The sequence below is a fragment of the Mustelus asterias genome, chromosome 3, assembly GCF_964213995.1.
Source record: "Mustelus asterias chromosome 3, sMusAst1.hap1.1, whole genome shotgun sequence".
In the NCBI taxonomy this organism is placed as follows: Eukaryota; Metazoa; Chordata; class Chondrichthyes; order Carcharhiniformes; family Triakidae; genus Mustelus; species Mustelus asterias.
The window spans coordinates 83,328,877-83,346,643 of NC_135803.1; the positions used below are offsets into that span (position 1 = coordinate 83,328,877).

At 43.4% G+C, this 17,767-nt stretch overlaps 1 protein-coding gene across 8 annotated transcripts in view; it reads left to right on the forward strand.

The window, feature by feature from the left end:
* The window catches only part of ky (kyphoscoliosis peptidase), a 337,538-nt gene that overhangs the window by 250,621 nt on the left and 69,150 nt on the right, over nt 1–17,767 (forward strand). For 2 of the 8 annotated variants that reach the window (XM_078203010.1, XM_078203038.1), the window contains 2 exons: nt 1,992–2,057; nt 11,353–11,406. The exons of 3 other annotated variants lie outside the window; for them this stretch is intronic. In XM_078203010.1, coding sequence (XP_078059136.1) covers nt 1,992–2,057; nt 11,353–11,406 — 120 coding nt within the window. The remainder of the gene's footprint in view (nt 1–1,991; nt 2,058–11,352; nt 11,407–17,767) is intronic. 3 more of the 8 variants (XM_078203017.1, XM_078203032.1, XM_078203053.1) reach the window with 2 other exon arrangements.

Below are 17,767 nucleotides of genomic sequence, written 5' to 3' on the forward strand. Positions count from 1 at the left end.
GTGAGTCTAACCTCAGTGGTTGGTAAGTTGATGGAGAGGATCCTGAGAGACAGGATTTATGATCATCTAGAGAAGTTTAGTATGATCAAAAGTAGTCAGCACGGCTTTGTCAAGGGCAGGTCGTGCCTTACGAGCCTGGTTGAGTTCTTTGAAAATGTGACCAAACACATTGACGAAGGAAGAGCGGTGGATGTGGTCTATATGGACTTCAGCAAGGCGTTCGATAAGGTCCCCCATGCAAGACTTCTTGAGAAAGTGAGAGGGCATGGGATCCAAGGGGCTGTTGCCTTGTGGATCCAGAACTGGCTTGCCTGCAGAAGGCAGAGAGTGGCTGTGGAGGGGTCTTTCTCTGCATGGAGGTCAGTGACCAGTGGAGTGCCCCAGGGTCTGTTCTGGGACCCTTGCTGTTTGTCATTTTCATAAATGACCTGGATGAGGAAGTGGACGGATGGGTTGGTAAGTTTGCTGACGACACCAAGGTAGGTGGTGTTGTGGATAGTTTGGAGGGATGTCAGAAGTTGCAGCGAGACATAGATAGAATGCAAGACTGGGCGGAGAAGTGGCAGATGGACTTCAACCCGGATAAGTGTGTGGTGATCCATTTTGGCAGATCCAATGGGATGAAGCAGCAGTATAATATGAAGGGTACCATTCTTAGCAGTGTAGAGGATCAGAAGGACCTTGGGGTCCGGGTCCATAGGACTCTTAAATCGGCCTCGCAGGTGGAGGATGCGGTCAAGAAGGCGTACTGGCCTTCATTAATCGAGGGATTGAGTTTAGGAGTCGGGAGATAATGCTGCAGCTTTATAGGACCCTGGTTAGACCCCACTTGGAGTACTGCGCGCAGTTCTGGTCACCTCATTACAGGAAAGATGTTGAAGCCATTGAAAGGGTGCAGAGGAGATTTACAAGGATGTTGCCTGGATTGGGGGGCATGCCTTATGAGGATAGGTTGAGGGAGCTTGGTCTCTTCTCCCTGGAGAGACGAAGGATGAGAGGTGACCTGATAGAGGTTTACAAGATGTTGAGAGGTCTGGATAGGGTAGACTCTCAGAGGCTATTTCCAAGGGCTGAAATGGTTGCTACGAGAGGACACAGGTTTAAGGTGCTGGGGGGTAGGTACAGAGGAGATGTCAGGGGTAAGTTTTTCACTCAGAGGGTGGTGGGTGAGTGGAATCGGCTGACGTCGGTGGTGGTGGAGGCAAACTCGTTGGGGTCTTTTAAGAGACTTCTGGATGAGTACATGGGATTTAATGGGATTGAGGGCTATAGATAGGCCTAGAGGTGGGGATGTGATCGGCGCAACTTGTGGGCCGAAGGGCCTGTGTGTGCTGTGGCTTTCTATGTTCTATGTTCTATGTTCTATGAACCCTGGTTAACACACTTTTGAAAGCCTCCCACTTACCAGACGTCCCTTTGCCTTCCCACAGACTCCCCGAATTAACTGTTGAAAGTTCCTGCCTGATACCATCAAAATTGGCCTTGCCCCAATTTGGAATTTTAACTTTTGGACCAGACCTATCATTCTCCATAGCTATCTTAAAACTAATGTGCGGAACAAAGGTGGATGAAATTTAACTGCAGACAAATGTTTAAGTGTCTTATATAGAAGGGTGAATACCTCATAATCTTGGTAGACCAACTCTCCATATGTGCAGCCATTCAAGAGCAAGAATGATCAAAGCCAAAAGGATGTTGAGCTAACGAGAGGCAAAACTGCAGAAAGTTTGGATCAAACTCTACAGGGCTTTGGATGGGAATCACCTTTGAATAATGTACCCAGTTATGGGCACCAAGACACAATGAAGTTATTGAAGCATTGGAGATGATGCAGAGAATAAATAAAGAATGAACCAATGGCCTTTCCCAAATTAAGTTATGTTAATTCAATAACCTGGCTATAGAGAGTTTTTTTTCTTTTAACAAACACACACTGAATATTCCTGATTCCAATGTCACCTTATAAATTTGAGAATAATATTTATGTCCAGGAAAGACAAAAGGAACAGGATTTGAAGATCTCCCAAGGAAGAAACCAGCTGCTGTGAATTCGAAAGGTAATAGAGATGAAACTTTCACATGGTTTTGTTTGGTGAGCTACTATTTATAATCAGTTATTGTTAGATTATTATTGTGAAACCACCAACTGTAACAAATTTGCCAGGTATAGGCACTTAGAATCCAGTGAACAATTCAGGTCACCAGGGAACAGAAAGGACATCCCAGCTATTCCAGAGAGCAGCTAGAATGAGGAAATGGAGGGATTGGATTGTGCAGACTAACTAGATAAATTGGTGATGTTCTCTCTGGAAAAGGGAAGGTTCATATGTTAGGATTACTGTTTTTAGGATTCTAAAAGGATGGATAATGTAGGCCATGACAAACTACTCCAACAAACTTCTCCATAACAGTCAAAGCAGAGACACAGCCTCTGTTTGAAATGGGTAAGTTTAAAACTAATGTGCTAAAGCAATGGTGTCTGATTTAACCAGCTCTTTACTACATTTGCCAAGGGTTTGGGTGTGGGATTTTAAAACAGAAACATAACTCACCTGTTTATTGTTTTAACTGGAATGTGAGTGTGGTTCTAGAGAGACAACCCATGATTCTAATATGAGGTGAGGCTCCTGTAGTATAAAGGGTTATGATGTGGAGATGCCGGCGTTGGACTGGGGTAAACACAGTAAGAAGTTTAACAACACCAGGTTAAAGTCCAACAGGTTTATTTGGTAGCAAAAGCCACACAAGCTTTCGAGGCTCTGAGCCCCTTCTTCAGGTGAGTGGGAATTCTGTTCACAAACAGAACTTATAAGACACAGACTCAATTTACATGAATAATGGTTGGAATGCGAATACTTACAACTAATCCAGTCTTTAAGAAACAAAACAATGGGAGTGGAGAGAGCATCAAGACAGGCTAAAAAGATGTGTATTGTCTCCAGACAAGACAGCCAGTGAAACTCTGCAGGTCCACGCAACTGTGGGAGTTACAAATAGTGTGACATAAATTCTGATTCTAGGATCGCATGATAAAGACTCAGGAGGAAAAAAGCAGAAATATTTATGTGAAATAGTGTGACATAAACCCAATATCCCGGTTGAGGCCGTCCTTGTGTGTGCGGAACCTGGTATAAAGGGTTAACAGATGGGCTAGGCTAATGTATGGTGTAGATGATAATGTTTAACTGACATCAGAGAGAGATTGCAATCATACTTAGGAGGAACGGAGACGATTCTCTGGCCTCACCGCAGTGTGTTTCTCAAATCGGAAGGTGGTGTGCTGTTCGCCAGCAGTGGGATGTTCTGGTCCCACTGCTGTCAAAGGGACGGGCGGCACAGTGGCACAGTAGTTAGCACTGCTGCCTCATGGCACCAGGGACCCAGATTCAATTCCGACCTTGAGTAACTGTGTGGAGTTTGTGCAGGAAAGCAAATTGGTGGTAATATGAACACCGAAGGAACTGTACATGGAGAGCACTCAAGTGATGGGGATGGAGGAAATGGGGATAGGAATAGCAGTGACTGGAGTGACAGTGAGGGAGATCAAAGCAAGGAGAAGTGACCGTGAAGCGGATTGGTGGGAGTGAGAGTTACAGTGATGGGGATCGGGGCAAGGGATCCTTGTCGGGAGGAGGGGACCAGCAATGTGGTGTTGTGGTCGCTGTTCTCCTGAAGGCTAGATAGTTTGCATCTGGAGATTGGCAGTTGTCAGCGTTGAGTACTGAGCCAGTTGCAGCAATGCCGTCATCGTGGGGGATGCTGGTGTAGAGTGTCGAGACATCCATTGTGACGAGGAGTGCTCCTGGTTCAACTGCAGGACGCTGAAAGATGTCCTCATAAGAACAGGATATGGCACTCGACTCATCGAACGACAATTTCGACACGCCACAGCGAAAAACTGCACCGACCTCCTCAGAAGACAAACACGGGACTCGGCGGACAGAGTACCCTTCATCGTCCAGTACTTCCCCGGAGCTGAGAAGCTACAACATCTTCTCCGGAGCCTTCAAATGTCATCGATGAAGACGAACATTTCACCAAGGCCATCCCCACACCCCTACTTCTTGCCTTCAAACAACCACGCAACCTCAAACAGACCATTGTCTGCAGCAAACCACCCAGCCTTCAAGAGAACAGTGACCACGACACCACACAGCTCTGCCACAGCAACCTCTGCAAGTCGTGCCCGATCATCAACACGGATGCCATCATCTCACGTGAGAACACCATCCACCAGGTACACAGTACATACTCTTGCGACTCGGCCAACGTTGTCTACCTGATACGCTGCAGGAAAGGGTGGCCTGAGGCATGGTACATCGGCGAGACCATGCAGACGCTACGACAACGGATGAATGAACACCGCTCAACAATCACCAGGCAGGAGTGTTCCCTTCCTGTTGGGGAACACGTCAGCAGTCACGGGCATTCAACCTCTGATCTTCGGGTAAGCGTTCTCCAAAGCGGCCTTCACAACACACGACAACGCAGAATCACCGAGCAAATACTGAAAGCCAAGTTCCGCACACATGAGGACGGCCTCAACCGGGATCTTGGGTTCATGTCACACTATCTGTAACCCCCACGACTTGCCTGGGCTTGCAAAATCTCACTAACTGTCCTGGCTGGAGACAATACACATCTCTTTAACCTGTGCTTAACCCTCTCTCCACTCACATTGTCTGTACCTGTAAAGACTTGATTACCTGTAAAGACTCGCATTCCGACCATTATCTTGTAAATTGAGTCTGTGTCTATGTATGCCCTGTTTGTGAACACAACTCTTCACTCACCCGAGGAAGGAGCAGCACTCCGAAAGCTTGTGCTACCAAATAAACCTGTTGGACTTTAACCTGGTGTTTTGAGACTTCTTATTGTGTTTACTCCAGTCCAACGCCGGCATCTCCACATCAGAATTTGAACATGCAGGTGCAGGCTCAGCTGAACGAGCTTATTGCAAAGTTACAGTTGGAACCAGTGAGTCATGGTGCACTATTACATGAGAATACACTAGGCACTGGGGTCACATTAGAGGTGCTCTCAATCAGCATTTAAACATCAGGAATTTGAGAGAAGGCAGGCAGCCATTAAGGGGCACAGCTGCTGGACATCGACAAGAAACTCCGTCAAACCCTGCAAACGTTGCTTTGTTCAATTGACATGGATCATAGGGCACAAGACATCCAATGACTTCAAATGTGTAAAGCTGGGATCATCTCGAATCCAAATTAGGCAGCGTATGTGCACCTTTACTAAGACTCAACATTATGTGGCTGTGCTCAATCCTCTTCCATCCTCTATGGAGTTGAGATGACAGGTTGTTGGGATGGCTTCTTAGACATCTGTGATCTATGAGGGAGCACCTCAGCTACAAGGGTGAAACAGAGAAAGGCGGCTAACACAGCACAGCACAGCCCAGGAGCAAGGCAGTAGCTGCATGGCTAGGAGTGGGAAATCGGTAGTAATTGGGTAAGCTTCATCTCTTGCATCTATCTGTCCAGAGGAAGGAGGATTTCAGAATGAAGGCTGCAGTCAATGATGACAGTGCTTAGACTGAAGAGGAGATGAAGGGTTTGCACCATCTAGAGCAGCTTAGAGAGGAGCCCTAGCCTGAGGTGCATGGTCCAGGGGAGCCCCAGGAAGAACCAGAGGCTGAGGAGATCAGACCCATCACACATGGGTGACTGCAAGAATCTACCGAAGATACCTCTCCTATTTAGAGATGAGTGAGAGACAGTGCCATGTGCGTATACAACATCAAGAGAGGTGGTAGGTCGTATCTGCCACATTCTGAAGGAAGATCTCATGCCACATGGACTCAGAGGCCATCCCTTGCCAGTGCCCATGGAGGTCATCACAGACTCAATTTCTTTGCACATAGCTCCTTCCAAGCATCCACAGAGAACCAATGCAACATCTTTAGTCCTCAAAACATAAATGTATAATGGAGATGTAGAGTAAGGTTCAGCATTATGTAAAATTCACAATGGATGATGCTAGGCATTGTGAATCTCTGGGAATTTCAGCAGTCCCAGTCCTCCCTAGGGTGCAGGCTATGTTCAATTATACACATATCACTTTGAGAGCTTCCTGGCAGCAGCTCCTGATCTTGATTAACAGGAAAGGGTTCCACTCCCTCAATGGTTGGCTGGAGTGCGATTTTCAGAATCTGATCATGTATGTCCCACAGCTCCTTCATCCTGAGTTACCCCCAGGTGTCAAATATATGACGTGCTGTGGCACTTGCAGGGTTTGTTGTTGGGTGACAAGGGTTACCTACTGAAGAGCTGGCTCATGATACTAATGCTTCATCCTCAAAGTGCCTTGGAAGAAAGATACAACATGATGCATTCTGTGACAAGATTGAGAAAACTATTGCCACACTGAAGATGTGCTTCCGATGTTGGGAGCATTCAGTATTACCCACAGAGAATACCCCACATCATCGTGCTCTGTGTGCCCTTGACAACCTGACTCTTCAAAGGGGAGATCACTTCCCAGAGGGAGACACAGAGGAGGCTGACAACTCCTCGTACGAGGAGGACTTGAAAGGGCTAAAACCTGAAGAGGGTGACAATGGTCATGTTCTATGTGAGGAGACAATTGCAGCGGCAGGATGGGGAAGACATGATACTCTGATAGTCACAAGATTCCAGCAGGAGTAAAGTCCAGGCAAGGGGACCTGAGCACAATTTTTCTGTCCTTCAGCATGATTCCAGTGATTGGAAAGGCCTTTAGAAGCAGTGACATCACAAATAAGGTCAGCAATAGGCCTTGAAGCTGTAATCCTCAAGGATCGCAAAACCCTCATTCTTGAAAGGGTCAGCAACCAAAGCTTTGTATCTGTGCAGGTGTGTAAGGTGGAAGGCACCAATGCACATGATGCCATTATTGCCATCTGAAGGAGACACTTTGAGCAGTCATAGAGATTTGCAATGATTGCAGAGATCACCATGGATACAGCTCACAATAACACAGCTCAATGCTGGTGATATAACATTGCATGTAGTTTGCCAAGACACAAGGACACACACAATTCTGTGGTGTGTTGCAAGACCCAAAGATCAAACCTCAATTTACAGTCACTTTCAGGCAAGAATTTGACATATCTCCCTTACATTACACAAGGGGTGAGTGACTAACATGTGTCCACTAAACTTCACATGAATCTAAGGCTCACAATAGGAAGCAACCACACAGTTGGATCTTAAGCCACCCTCGCAATAAGAGAGCATATTGATTCATGTGCAAGAGACATTCAAATTATAAGATCATTGTAAATATATTTTGAGTTAATAAAAAGGTTTGTGTGGCATGCAGTGAGTGAACACTTGTACCATAATAGTGATCAGACCTAGCCATTATCTACAGCATCAAGGAGTTTCCTCAATACATATACAGGCGACATTTTACCACCATCACAGAACACAAACATACCCCGAAATATTGGAGAACTAAGATTCTAATCAGAGTGAGGAATTTGAATGAATTAATGTTTGTAAAGAAAATATATTGGAAAAATTAATGGAACTAAAAGCTGACAGATCCTTGGGACTAGATGAAGTAGGGTTTTAAAGGAGGTGGCTGCAGAGATCATGCATGCATTGGCCGTGATCTTCCAGAATTCCTTAATTTCTAGAACTTTCCCAGTGGTTTGGAAGGTAACATATGTAATCCTCTATTCAAGAAAGGCAAGCAAACAGAACATGGAAAACTATTGACTAGTTAACCTAACCTCTGTTGTAATTAAAATGCGAAATTATTCAGGATGTGGTAACAGGATATTTGGAAAATTACTATAAGAGTAGGCACTGTCAATACAAAGAAAAAATATGTTTGACAAATCTATTAGAATCTTTAGGGTGCAAATGTCAGGTTTGGTCACAGGGAATGAATGGATGTCATGTATTTGGATTTTCAGAACGGATTGGATAAGGTGGCACACAAAGAGTTGGATAGAAGATTTATGGGATAAAATAACAGCGTGGCTTGCAGATTATTAAAAGGACAGAAAACATGGAGGGAGAGTAAACAGGTCATATTCAGGACAGCAGTGGAGTACTGTAAATATCAGTGCTTGGACCTCAGATTTATATCAGTGGTGCAGACCTGCCAATGCAAGATGGTCAGTCTGTGCATGTGTACACATGAGTAGAATGAATAACATCATTCTGCTGCACCCAGCCTGCCAGTACACTTCTGTATATGATTGAATAGTCCCAAAGCTCAGAGCTACTTGTAAGAGAGCGTTAATAAATAAGAGGGCAAATCTCTAAGTACAATTCAACTCTCACATTATTTTACAAAATGTACTCAAAACATCTGTTGACTCTTTCTGACCAAAAGCAAACATGTTTAAGGGCTACGTTTTCTCTAACTATAAGCTGTTATCACTTTGATCTAGCTTTCAATATTCAAAATTGGGGCTCAGTGGCTGAACACAAACCAGCTTTAGGGGTGGAAGTAAAGGATATGCCCAGTAATTTAAAGCCACCAGTTCATGGGGAGAAAATACAGCTGTGAATATTTGAGCTGTGCCACTTTTGGTCCTGGTCACTGCTGATTCCGTTGCTCTCTGTGGCATAAGAGAACCATGATGTGGAGATGCCGGCGTTGGACTGGGGTAAATACAGTATTTACCAGGTTAAAGTCCAACAGGTTTATTTGGTAGCAAATGCCATTAGCTTTCGGAGCGCTGCTCCTTCGTCAGATGGAGTGGATATCTACTCTCAAACAGGGCATACAGAGACGCAAAATCAAGTTACAGAATACTGATTAGAATGCGAATCTGTACAGCCAGCCAGGTCTTAAAGATACAGACAATGTGAGTGGAGGGAGCATTAAGCACAGGTTAAAGAGTTGTGTATTGTCTCCAGACAGTACAGCCAGTGTCCTGTCTGTCCTGTCTATCCTGACTGAGATCAATAGTTGAATGACTGAATGATCAATCAAGCTTTGAGGCTGTGTTCAGCCAACTCTTGCTCTCGTTTCTTATCTTTTTATAATTAACTATTTTCTCGACTTTCATAAGTTGTTGACAGCAAGATATACAAACCACAATGAGATAAATGTCCAGGAAATCTGTGTTTTATTTTGGTGGTTTTGATTGATGCAGGAATATGGAGCAGACTATCAGGAGAACTAAACACTCGATTTCAAGTGGTGTGGCCTTTTATTGTTCATGGAGGAGCTAATAGGACTTCAGTCTTAGCTGAAAGAAAGCCCTCTGGTTAATGCAGCAACCCCTCAGTACTGCACAGTAGTGGGGTTCAACCTAAAATCTCAAAAAAGAGAGTGTTACCATTAAATCATGACTCGCTCTTAGTGCACTACAGGAGAGGCATTGAAAGTTACAAAAAATATCCCTTACAGTAGCACAGATGTTTATCTCTCTCCAGAGAGAAAATATTGATACTGTCCTCGGCTACATTGCAACAATGGCTGTGAGATAATTTTGGAAATACCACCAAAGAACAAAGAACAATACAGCACAGGAACAGGCCCTTCGGCCCTCCAAGCCCGTGCCGCTCATGTGCCCAACTAGACCATTCGTTTGTATCCCTCTATTACCAGTTTGTTCATGTGGCTATCTAGATAAGTCTTAAACGATCCCAGCGTGTCCGACTCAACCACCTTGCTTGGCAGTGCATTCCAGGCCCCCACCACCCTCTGTGTAAAATACGTCCCCCTGACATTTGTGTTGAACCTTGCCCCCCTCATCTTGAACCCGTGACCCCTTGTGTTCGTCACCTCCGACCTGGGAAAAAGTTTCCCACTGTTCACCCTATTTATGCCCTTCATAATTTTATACACCTCTATTAGGTCACCCCTCAACCTCCGTCTTTCCAGGGAGAACAACTCCAGTTTACCCAATCTCTCCTCATAGCTGAGACCCTCCATACCAGGCAACATCCTGGTAAACCTTTTCTGTACTCTCTCCAAAGCCTCCACGTCCTTCTGGTAGTGCGGCAACCAGAACTGGCCTAACCAACGTTCTATATAGCCGCAACATCATATGCCAACTTTTATATTCTATGCCCCGTCCAATAAAGACAAGCATGTCATATGCCTTCTTCACCATCCTCTCCACCTGTGCTGCCACCTTTAAGGATCTGTGGACTTGTACACCCAGGTCCCTCTGTGTGTCTATACTCCTGATGGTTCTGCCATTTATTGTATAGCTCCCCCTTACATTAGATCTACCGAAATGCTTCACTTTGCATTTATCTGGATTAAATTCCATCTGCCATTTCTCCGCCCAATGTTCCAGCCTATCTATATCCTGCTGTATTCTCTGACAATGTTCATCACTATCTGCAACTCCAGCATTCTTCGTGTCGTCCGCAAACTTACTGATCACACCAGCTACACCTTCCTCCAAATCTTTTATATATATCACAAACAGCAGAGATCCCAGTACAGAGCCCTACGGAACACCAATAGTCACAGACCTCCAACCGGAAAAAGACCCCTCCACTGTTACCCTCTGTCTTCTATGGCTAAGCCAGTTCTCCACCCATCTAGCTAGCTCACCTTTTATCCCATGAGATTTAACCTTTTGCACCAGCCTGCCATGAGGGACCTTGTCAAACGCTTTACTAAAATCCATATAGACGACAGGCACGGCCCTTCCCTCGTCAATCGTTTTTGTCACCTCCTCAAAAAACTCAACCAAATTTGTGAGGCATGACCTCCCTCGTACAAAACCATGCTGTCTATCGCTAATGAGATTATTCAGTTCTAAATGCGCATATATCCTATCTCTAAGAATCTTCTCCAACAATTTCCCTACCACGGACGTCAAGCTCACCGGCCTATAAATACCCGGGTTATCCTTGCTACCCTTCTTAAATAACGGGACCACATTTGCTATCCTCCAATCCTCTGGGACCTCACCTGTGTCCAGCGAAGAGACAAAGATTTCTGTTAGAGACCCAGCAATTTCATCTCTTGCCTCCCTAAGGAGTCTAGGATAGATGCCATCCAGCCCTGGGGGTGTGTCTGCCTTAATGTTTCCTAAAAAACCTAACACTTCCTCCCTTGTAATTGAGATTTTTTCTAACGGGTCAACACCTCTCTCTGAGACACTACCAGTCAACATGTCCCTCTCCTTTGTGAATACTGATGCAAAGTATTCGTTTAGGATCTCACCTACTTCCTTTGGTTCTAAGCATAATTCCCCTCCTTTGTCCCTGAGAGGTCCGATTCTTTCCCTAACAACCCTCTTGTTCCTGACGTATGTATAAAATGCCTTAGGATTCTCCTTAATCCTGTCTGCCAAGGATATTTTATTTAACAGCAGTTTTATTTAACAGCAATTTTAACCTAAATGATTTTTTAAATTCTTCATAGAAAGGATATTACACACTAAAGAATCTGACATTTCTGAAGAGCAAGCAAAAAGAGGTATGGTACATTTAGTCTTCACCTATTTCTGTTAATAAAGTAGGTTGGCTGTTTCATTAAAATGAACTCTGTTATTATTAAACTTGTGTTAAATAGTGTAGCTATAGTTATGTTACAGCTGCATCTGGCTAAACCCACCCTGAATGTTCACTACAGTTCAGATTCACAGAAAGATAAATTCTGAAACTCGATTGCATTGACTATGGTACACAGTTGAGAGGTGTACTCATGATTCCACTGTACGGCAGTCTAAAGGATGTGATGTGACATATCACATATGGTCAGTTGGGTGTTTGTTAGTGTTACCACGTTCCGCCCTTTACCCAGAAACATATTCTTTAGTGTGTGTGGAGGTAATAATGTATACTGGCATCCATATTCACTTTCAGTCAGAACAAGTGCCCCTTCTTCTTGAGACGTAGAGTACAAATAGACAGAAGCTGCCTCCAGTGGAACCAACGTTTTCAGTTTATGATATGGCAGTGTCAGGCTGACCAAATTGCAATGGGAAACTCGAGCAAGCTATCACAACCATTTGCAATTTACTCGTGACTTCAATTCACAAAATCTTCACATACTATAAAGATTCCAATCCCACTTTCAGAATTTTTAAATATTAAATTAAAACATGTTTTAGCAAAAGAAAACCCACCAATTACATTTATACTGTTATAATTTGTCTTACAGACATTTCCCAAAAGATTTCTACTTAGTTAGTGTTGTGGGAAATTCTTCTAGGTGGCCTGATTAATTTAAAGACTCAATCTTTTCATTAAACATTTCCTATCACAAAGGCAAAAGACGTTTATTCAGTTCAGTGGAATTCTTCAATTAAACTAGTTTTATTAAAACATTGACATGTTAAAATCAAAAACATTACAAATTAACAATATTCAAACATATAATTAAGACAAAACAAATCTCATTTTGGCCAAAATGGGAGATCAATGGTTCCACCTACACGGTTAATGTGCTAGCAGACTTTCACAAAAGATCTCAGATTTCATGCCAAAAAAGTAAAATAGTTATACTTTTTTTATCAGATTAATCTGCCCCGCACTTAATTAACAGCAATTTCATTCATTTACTGATCTGTCAATCTACTGATGGCATGTCCTTCAATCAATAATTCTTTGACACTTTCAAATATAAATCTGTCATTAGTCTGTCTGTTTTATGGAAGTTCTCTCCCAAAAAATGGCTTCTTATGATTCTGCATTTCTCTAACCAATTTAAACCGGTTCTATTGAAGGCACCTTTATCTATTGGATTTATTTCCCCGGCTTAGATATGCATTGGTAATTTACTTTGTTGCATTACTTGTGCCTGACTTGTGATGATATCTTTCATGAAGACATCTTTAATTTTACTGGCATGTCATAAATTCATTTCTTAACAAGCCAAATCTCTTTACTTTGGAGAACATTACTAATATGTTGCTTAAATATTTAGTATTATTCTCAAACAACATATTAAAACATTAGCTGCTAATTATCCTCAAGTTGGGTATATAGAATTAACCAGAATTTTTAATTACAAATTCAGTTTTCTTCACTGGTTTTCTTATCTCTGATATTGATCTGCTGTTTGGCTTTTATCCCAAATATTTCATACTTTTTGTTTCAGTTTCTGAATCAAAAAGTCCATTGTGTTTCTACATCTTTCATTTCAGTTTGAATTTATCTTGCACATCGAATGAATATTCAACATTACTTTTTCATATAAAGTTTTTAACATATAAAAAATGTTAATATAATTCAATTATTCCTAAAACTAATTCCTAATTTACCTAGTTCTTTCTACTGTTAATTCCCATCTACAGTAAGACTCTCAAATAAACACCGTTTTAGAGGCAACAGTCCCTATAGATTCTTAATCAATAGAAACTGCAGTAATATTGCCTGCAAGGTAACCACTTTTGCTATAGGAGAAGAATTTTGCAAAGCTTCTCTCTCCCTCTTGTTCTATAATGAAAATCCAGGACTTTGAAATAAAAACTTGCTATTTAGAACAAAAAAAACTTTGCTGGGGATGGCTAGAGGCAGCTTACTTCACATGTCTGTCCAAGCACAACATAGTCTTCAATATATCACAAGACCATTCCTCTCATTCAGCTTTCAATGTTTCCTTAAATATGTTTTTGCTCTATCATTGTTAAATCCATTTATGTAACTTTGGAAGTTACCTTTCCCAGAATATAAAAATCTTCCATGTTGTCTTTCTAGCCACTACTTTAGGGAAAATAAACTTATAGAACATAGAAAAAATACAGCACAAACAGGCCCTTCGGCCCACAGGTTGCGCCGGTCATGTTCCTACCTACCTAGGCTATATATAGGTTTACCTATAACCCTCAATCCTATTAAGTTCCATGTACTCATCCAGAAGTCTCTTAAAAGACCCTATCGAGTTTGCCTCCACCACCACTGACGGCAGCCGATTCCACTCACCCACCACCCTCTGAGTGAAAAACTTACCCCTGACATCTCCTCTGTACCTACTCCCCAGCACCTTAAACCTGTGTCCTCTCGTAGCAGCCATTTCAGCCCTGGGAAAAAGCCTCCGCGAATCCACCCGATCTATACCTCTCAACATCTTGTACACCTCTATCAGGTCATCTCTCATCCTTCGTCTCTCCAAGGAGAAAAGTCCGAGCTCCCTCAACCTATCCTCATAAGGCATGCCAACCAATCCAGGCAACGTCCTTGTAAATCTTCTCTGCACCCTTTCACTTATCTACATTGTTTTATTCATTTATGATCTTTGCCAGTTGTAAATCCCTTATTATTTCTCTTTGAAGTTCAACAGCTAAACGTTCAAATCCTCACTTATTTCTTAATGCAAATTTCTATTAGTTGTTATTTACTGGTATCCCATCTTAGCTTTGCTCATCTCCTCTTCAAAATGCTTACTTTTACACCTAACCCTTTAGAAAATTTAAACATTGCAGCCTGACTGTCTTTAGTTCAATTAAATTAGACACACATACACGCATGCACACACACCCCAAGCTGATTCACAGTACCACACAGTGATATTGGAAAAAATATATATTTTCTTTACAAGTATTTTTTAATTCATTCATGGGAAGAGGACTATTCCGGAATTCGCGGCATTGCTGTGGATCTGGAGTAACATGCAGGCCACACCAGCAAAGAACATTAGTGAACCAAAATGGGTTTTCACAACAATGTTCATGGTCAACATCAGACTTTGAATTCCATATTTTACATGCCATTTGCTGTGGTGGGATTCAAATGCAGGTCCCCTAGTAAGCCTGGTCTTCGCCTTACTAGCCCAATGACAATACCATTACACCAGCACCTCCCCCACATTGAAAATGAGAAGTAACTGTTCCTCTTGCCTACTCTTATTTGGACTTTCATCATCATCATTACTGGAGTTAATTGCATTTGCAACTTTCTGGATCTATCTGTTATAATATGGACCTGGCTTTTGGATGGCAAGTTTTTGGTTTCCTACCACCCAAGGACCCCACAGGTCCACGTGCCCCACTGCCGTTCACACTTGAATGAGCATTAAGTGCTGCAGACAGGACTTTTGTCCCTCACTTGAGAGGAAGCTCCATTTGCGATAGTGCTGCAGTGGACAGAAGAAGAAATGCAGGAGGGCACCTGAGACTACGTCCAGGAACCGGAGGCCTCGCTAAGTCCCAGGGCAGGGAGGGGCAGAAAGGCTTGGGTTAGGGGCCTGAAGAGGGTCATAAGGGTCTCAGGGCAAAGGGCAGGGGGTAGGAGAGAGGTGCTGAGGCCACCAGACCTGAAGGGGAGCAACCTCAGAAGAGGGGTTCTGATGAAGTCATCCCCTGCCCTTTTCCACCCGAGATGTAACTCTGTTGATTTTTGGCCTCCTCCCACGCAGGTTCAATCCTCCCATCAGCCTAAACATTGATGGGTGGGGTCATGTGATGTAATCACAGGAGTGGCCGCATTTTCGCAAACTCTGGTGCTACTCATCTTTTAATCCTTTTTTTAATCCTAATTCACAACGCATAATTATCCGATCCTAATATGTATAATGTGTGCTATATTCCTGGAAGATCCTGGCTAAATGTTGGTGACGGGGAGCTGAGTTAAGTCAAGAAAATCCTCGTTTGATGAAAGTGGTTGGAGACAGCTGGGATGGGGCCCCGTTCACAGTGGCGATTTTGTTGAAGAGCAGGCCTACACTTTGGCAATGTTGTTGGCATCGAGATAATGGCTGCCATTGCGAGTGAAATTGTGGATGACGGTCTTGGCTCCCCAGCAGATTATTGGTTCTCACATTGGTGAACTGCAAGATATCTTAAAGAAAAACGATGAAGCAGCGAAGAGAATCCTGTCAGTCGAGAGGGCAGTTTCCTCAGTGAGGGCTCTTCCTCAGTCCTTGCAAATCTTGATGCAAAGTATGTTGACAATCCTGGTTGCTTCGGGGAGATGAAGGTGGAGAAGGATTATCCATACACCCAGTCTCCCGAGAGGCGCTGGGGATGCATCCCAAGCTGAATTTGAGAACTGGCTATCATTTTTTCACAATCTCGATTTGAAGGCTGGAGGAGGCCAGAATCAGGGGTCACAGTCTGAGGATTCAAGGTAGACCATTTGGGACGGAGGTGAGGAGATATTTCTTTACCCAAAGAGTGGTGAGCCTGTGGAATTCATTACCAAAGGAAGTAGTTGATGCTAAAACATTGAATGTATTCAAGAGGCAGCTGGATATAGCACTTGGGGCGAATGGGATCAAAGGTTATGGGGAAAAAGCAGGATTAGTTTATTGAGTTGGACAATCAGCCATGATCATCATGAATGGCGGAGTAGGCTCGAAGGGCCAAATGGCCTCCTGATGCTCCTATCTTCTATGTTTCAAGTTTAATGGAGTACATTGTATGCAGCCTTCGAGGCCTGCGGTCAGCTAGTTTACTTTAGAGCAGAGAAAGCTGAGGGGGGACATAATTGAGTTGTATAAGATGATGACAGGTATGGACACGGTGAATGGGAAACAGCTGTTCCCCTTGGTTAAGGGCTCAATCACAAGGGGACATAGTTTCGGATGAGGGGCAGGAGATTCAGTGAGGATTTGAAAAAAATAGTTTTCGCTCAGAGGGTAGTGAGAATCTGGAAGGCACTGCCTGGGAAGGTAGTGGAGGCTGGAAACAATACAACCTTTGCAAAGTATTTGGACGAGCACTTGAAATATCGGAACATTCAAGGATATGGGGCAAGTGCTGGAAAATGGGATTAGCGCAACTTTACAAAGAACAAAGAACAGTACAGCACAGGAAAAGGCCCTTCGGTCCTCCAAGCCTGCGCCGATCACGTTTATCGATCTAAACCAACCGCTTATATCCCTCTATTCCCCGTTTGTTCATGTGCCTATCAAGATAAGTCTTAAATATGGCTAACGTAACTGCCTCAACCACCCCACTTGGCAGTGCATTCCAGGCCCCCACCACCCTCTGTGTAAAAAACTTGCCCCGCACATCTCCACTGAACTTTTCCCCCCTTATCTTGAACTTGTGACCCCTTGTAATTGTCATTTCTGCCCTGGGAAAAAGATTCCAACCGTTCACCCTATCTATAACTCTCATAATTTTATAAACTTCTATCAGATCACCCCTCAGCTTCCGTCTTTCCAGGGAGAACAATCCCAGTTTATTCAATCTCTCCTCATAGCTAATACCCTCCATACCAGGCAACATCCTGATGAACCTTTCTTGCACTCTCTCCAAAGCCTCCACGTCCTTCTGGCAGTGAGGTGACCAGAATTGGATACAGTATTCCAAATGTGGTCTAAACAGCGTTTTATACAACTGTAACATAATTTGCCAACTTTTATACTCGATGCCCCAGCCGATGAAGGTAAGCATGCCATATGCTTTCTTCACCACCTTTTCCACCTGTGTGTTGCCACTTTTAAGGATCTGTGGACCTGTACTCCCAGATCTCTCTGTGTTTCTAAGCTCATGATTGCTCTGCAATTTATCTGATAACTCCCGCCTGAATTGGATCTACCAAAATGCATCACCTCACATTTGTCCGGATTAAATGCCATCTGACATTTCTCCGCCCAATTTTCTAGTCTATCTATATCCTGCTGTATTCTCTGACATTCTTCACCACTATCCGCAACTCCGCCAATCTTAGTATCATCTGCAAACACCACTAGTTACAGACCTCCATTCAGAAAAACAACTTCCACTGCTACCCTCTGTCCTCAATGGCCAAGCCAGTTCTGAATCCATTTAGCTAGTTCACCCTTGATTCATAGAACATAGAACATAGAACATTACAGCGCAGAACAGGCCCTTCGGCCCACGATGTTGCACCGACCAGTTAAAAAAAAACTGTGACCCTCCAACCTA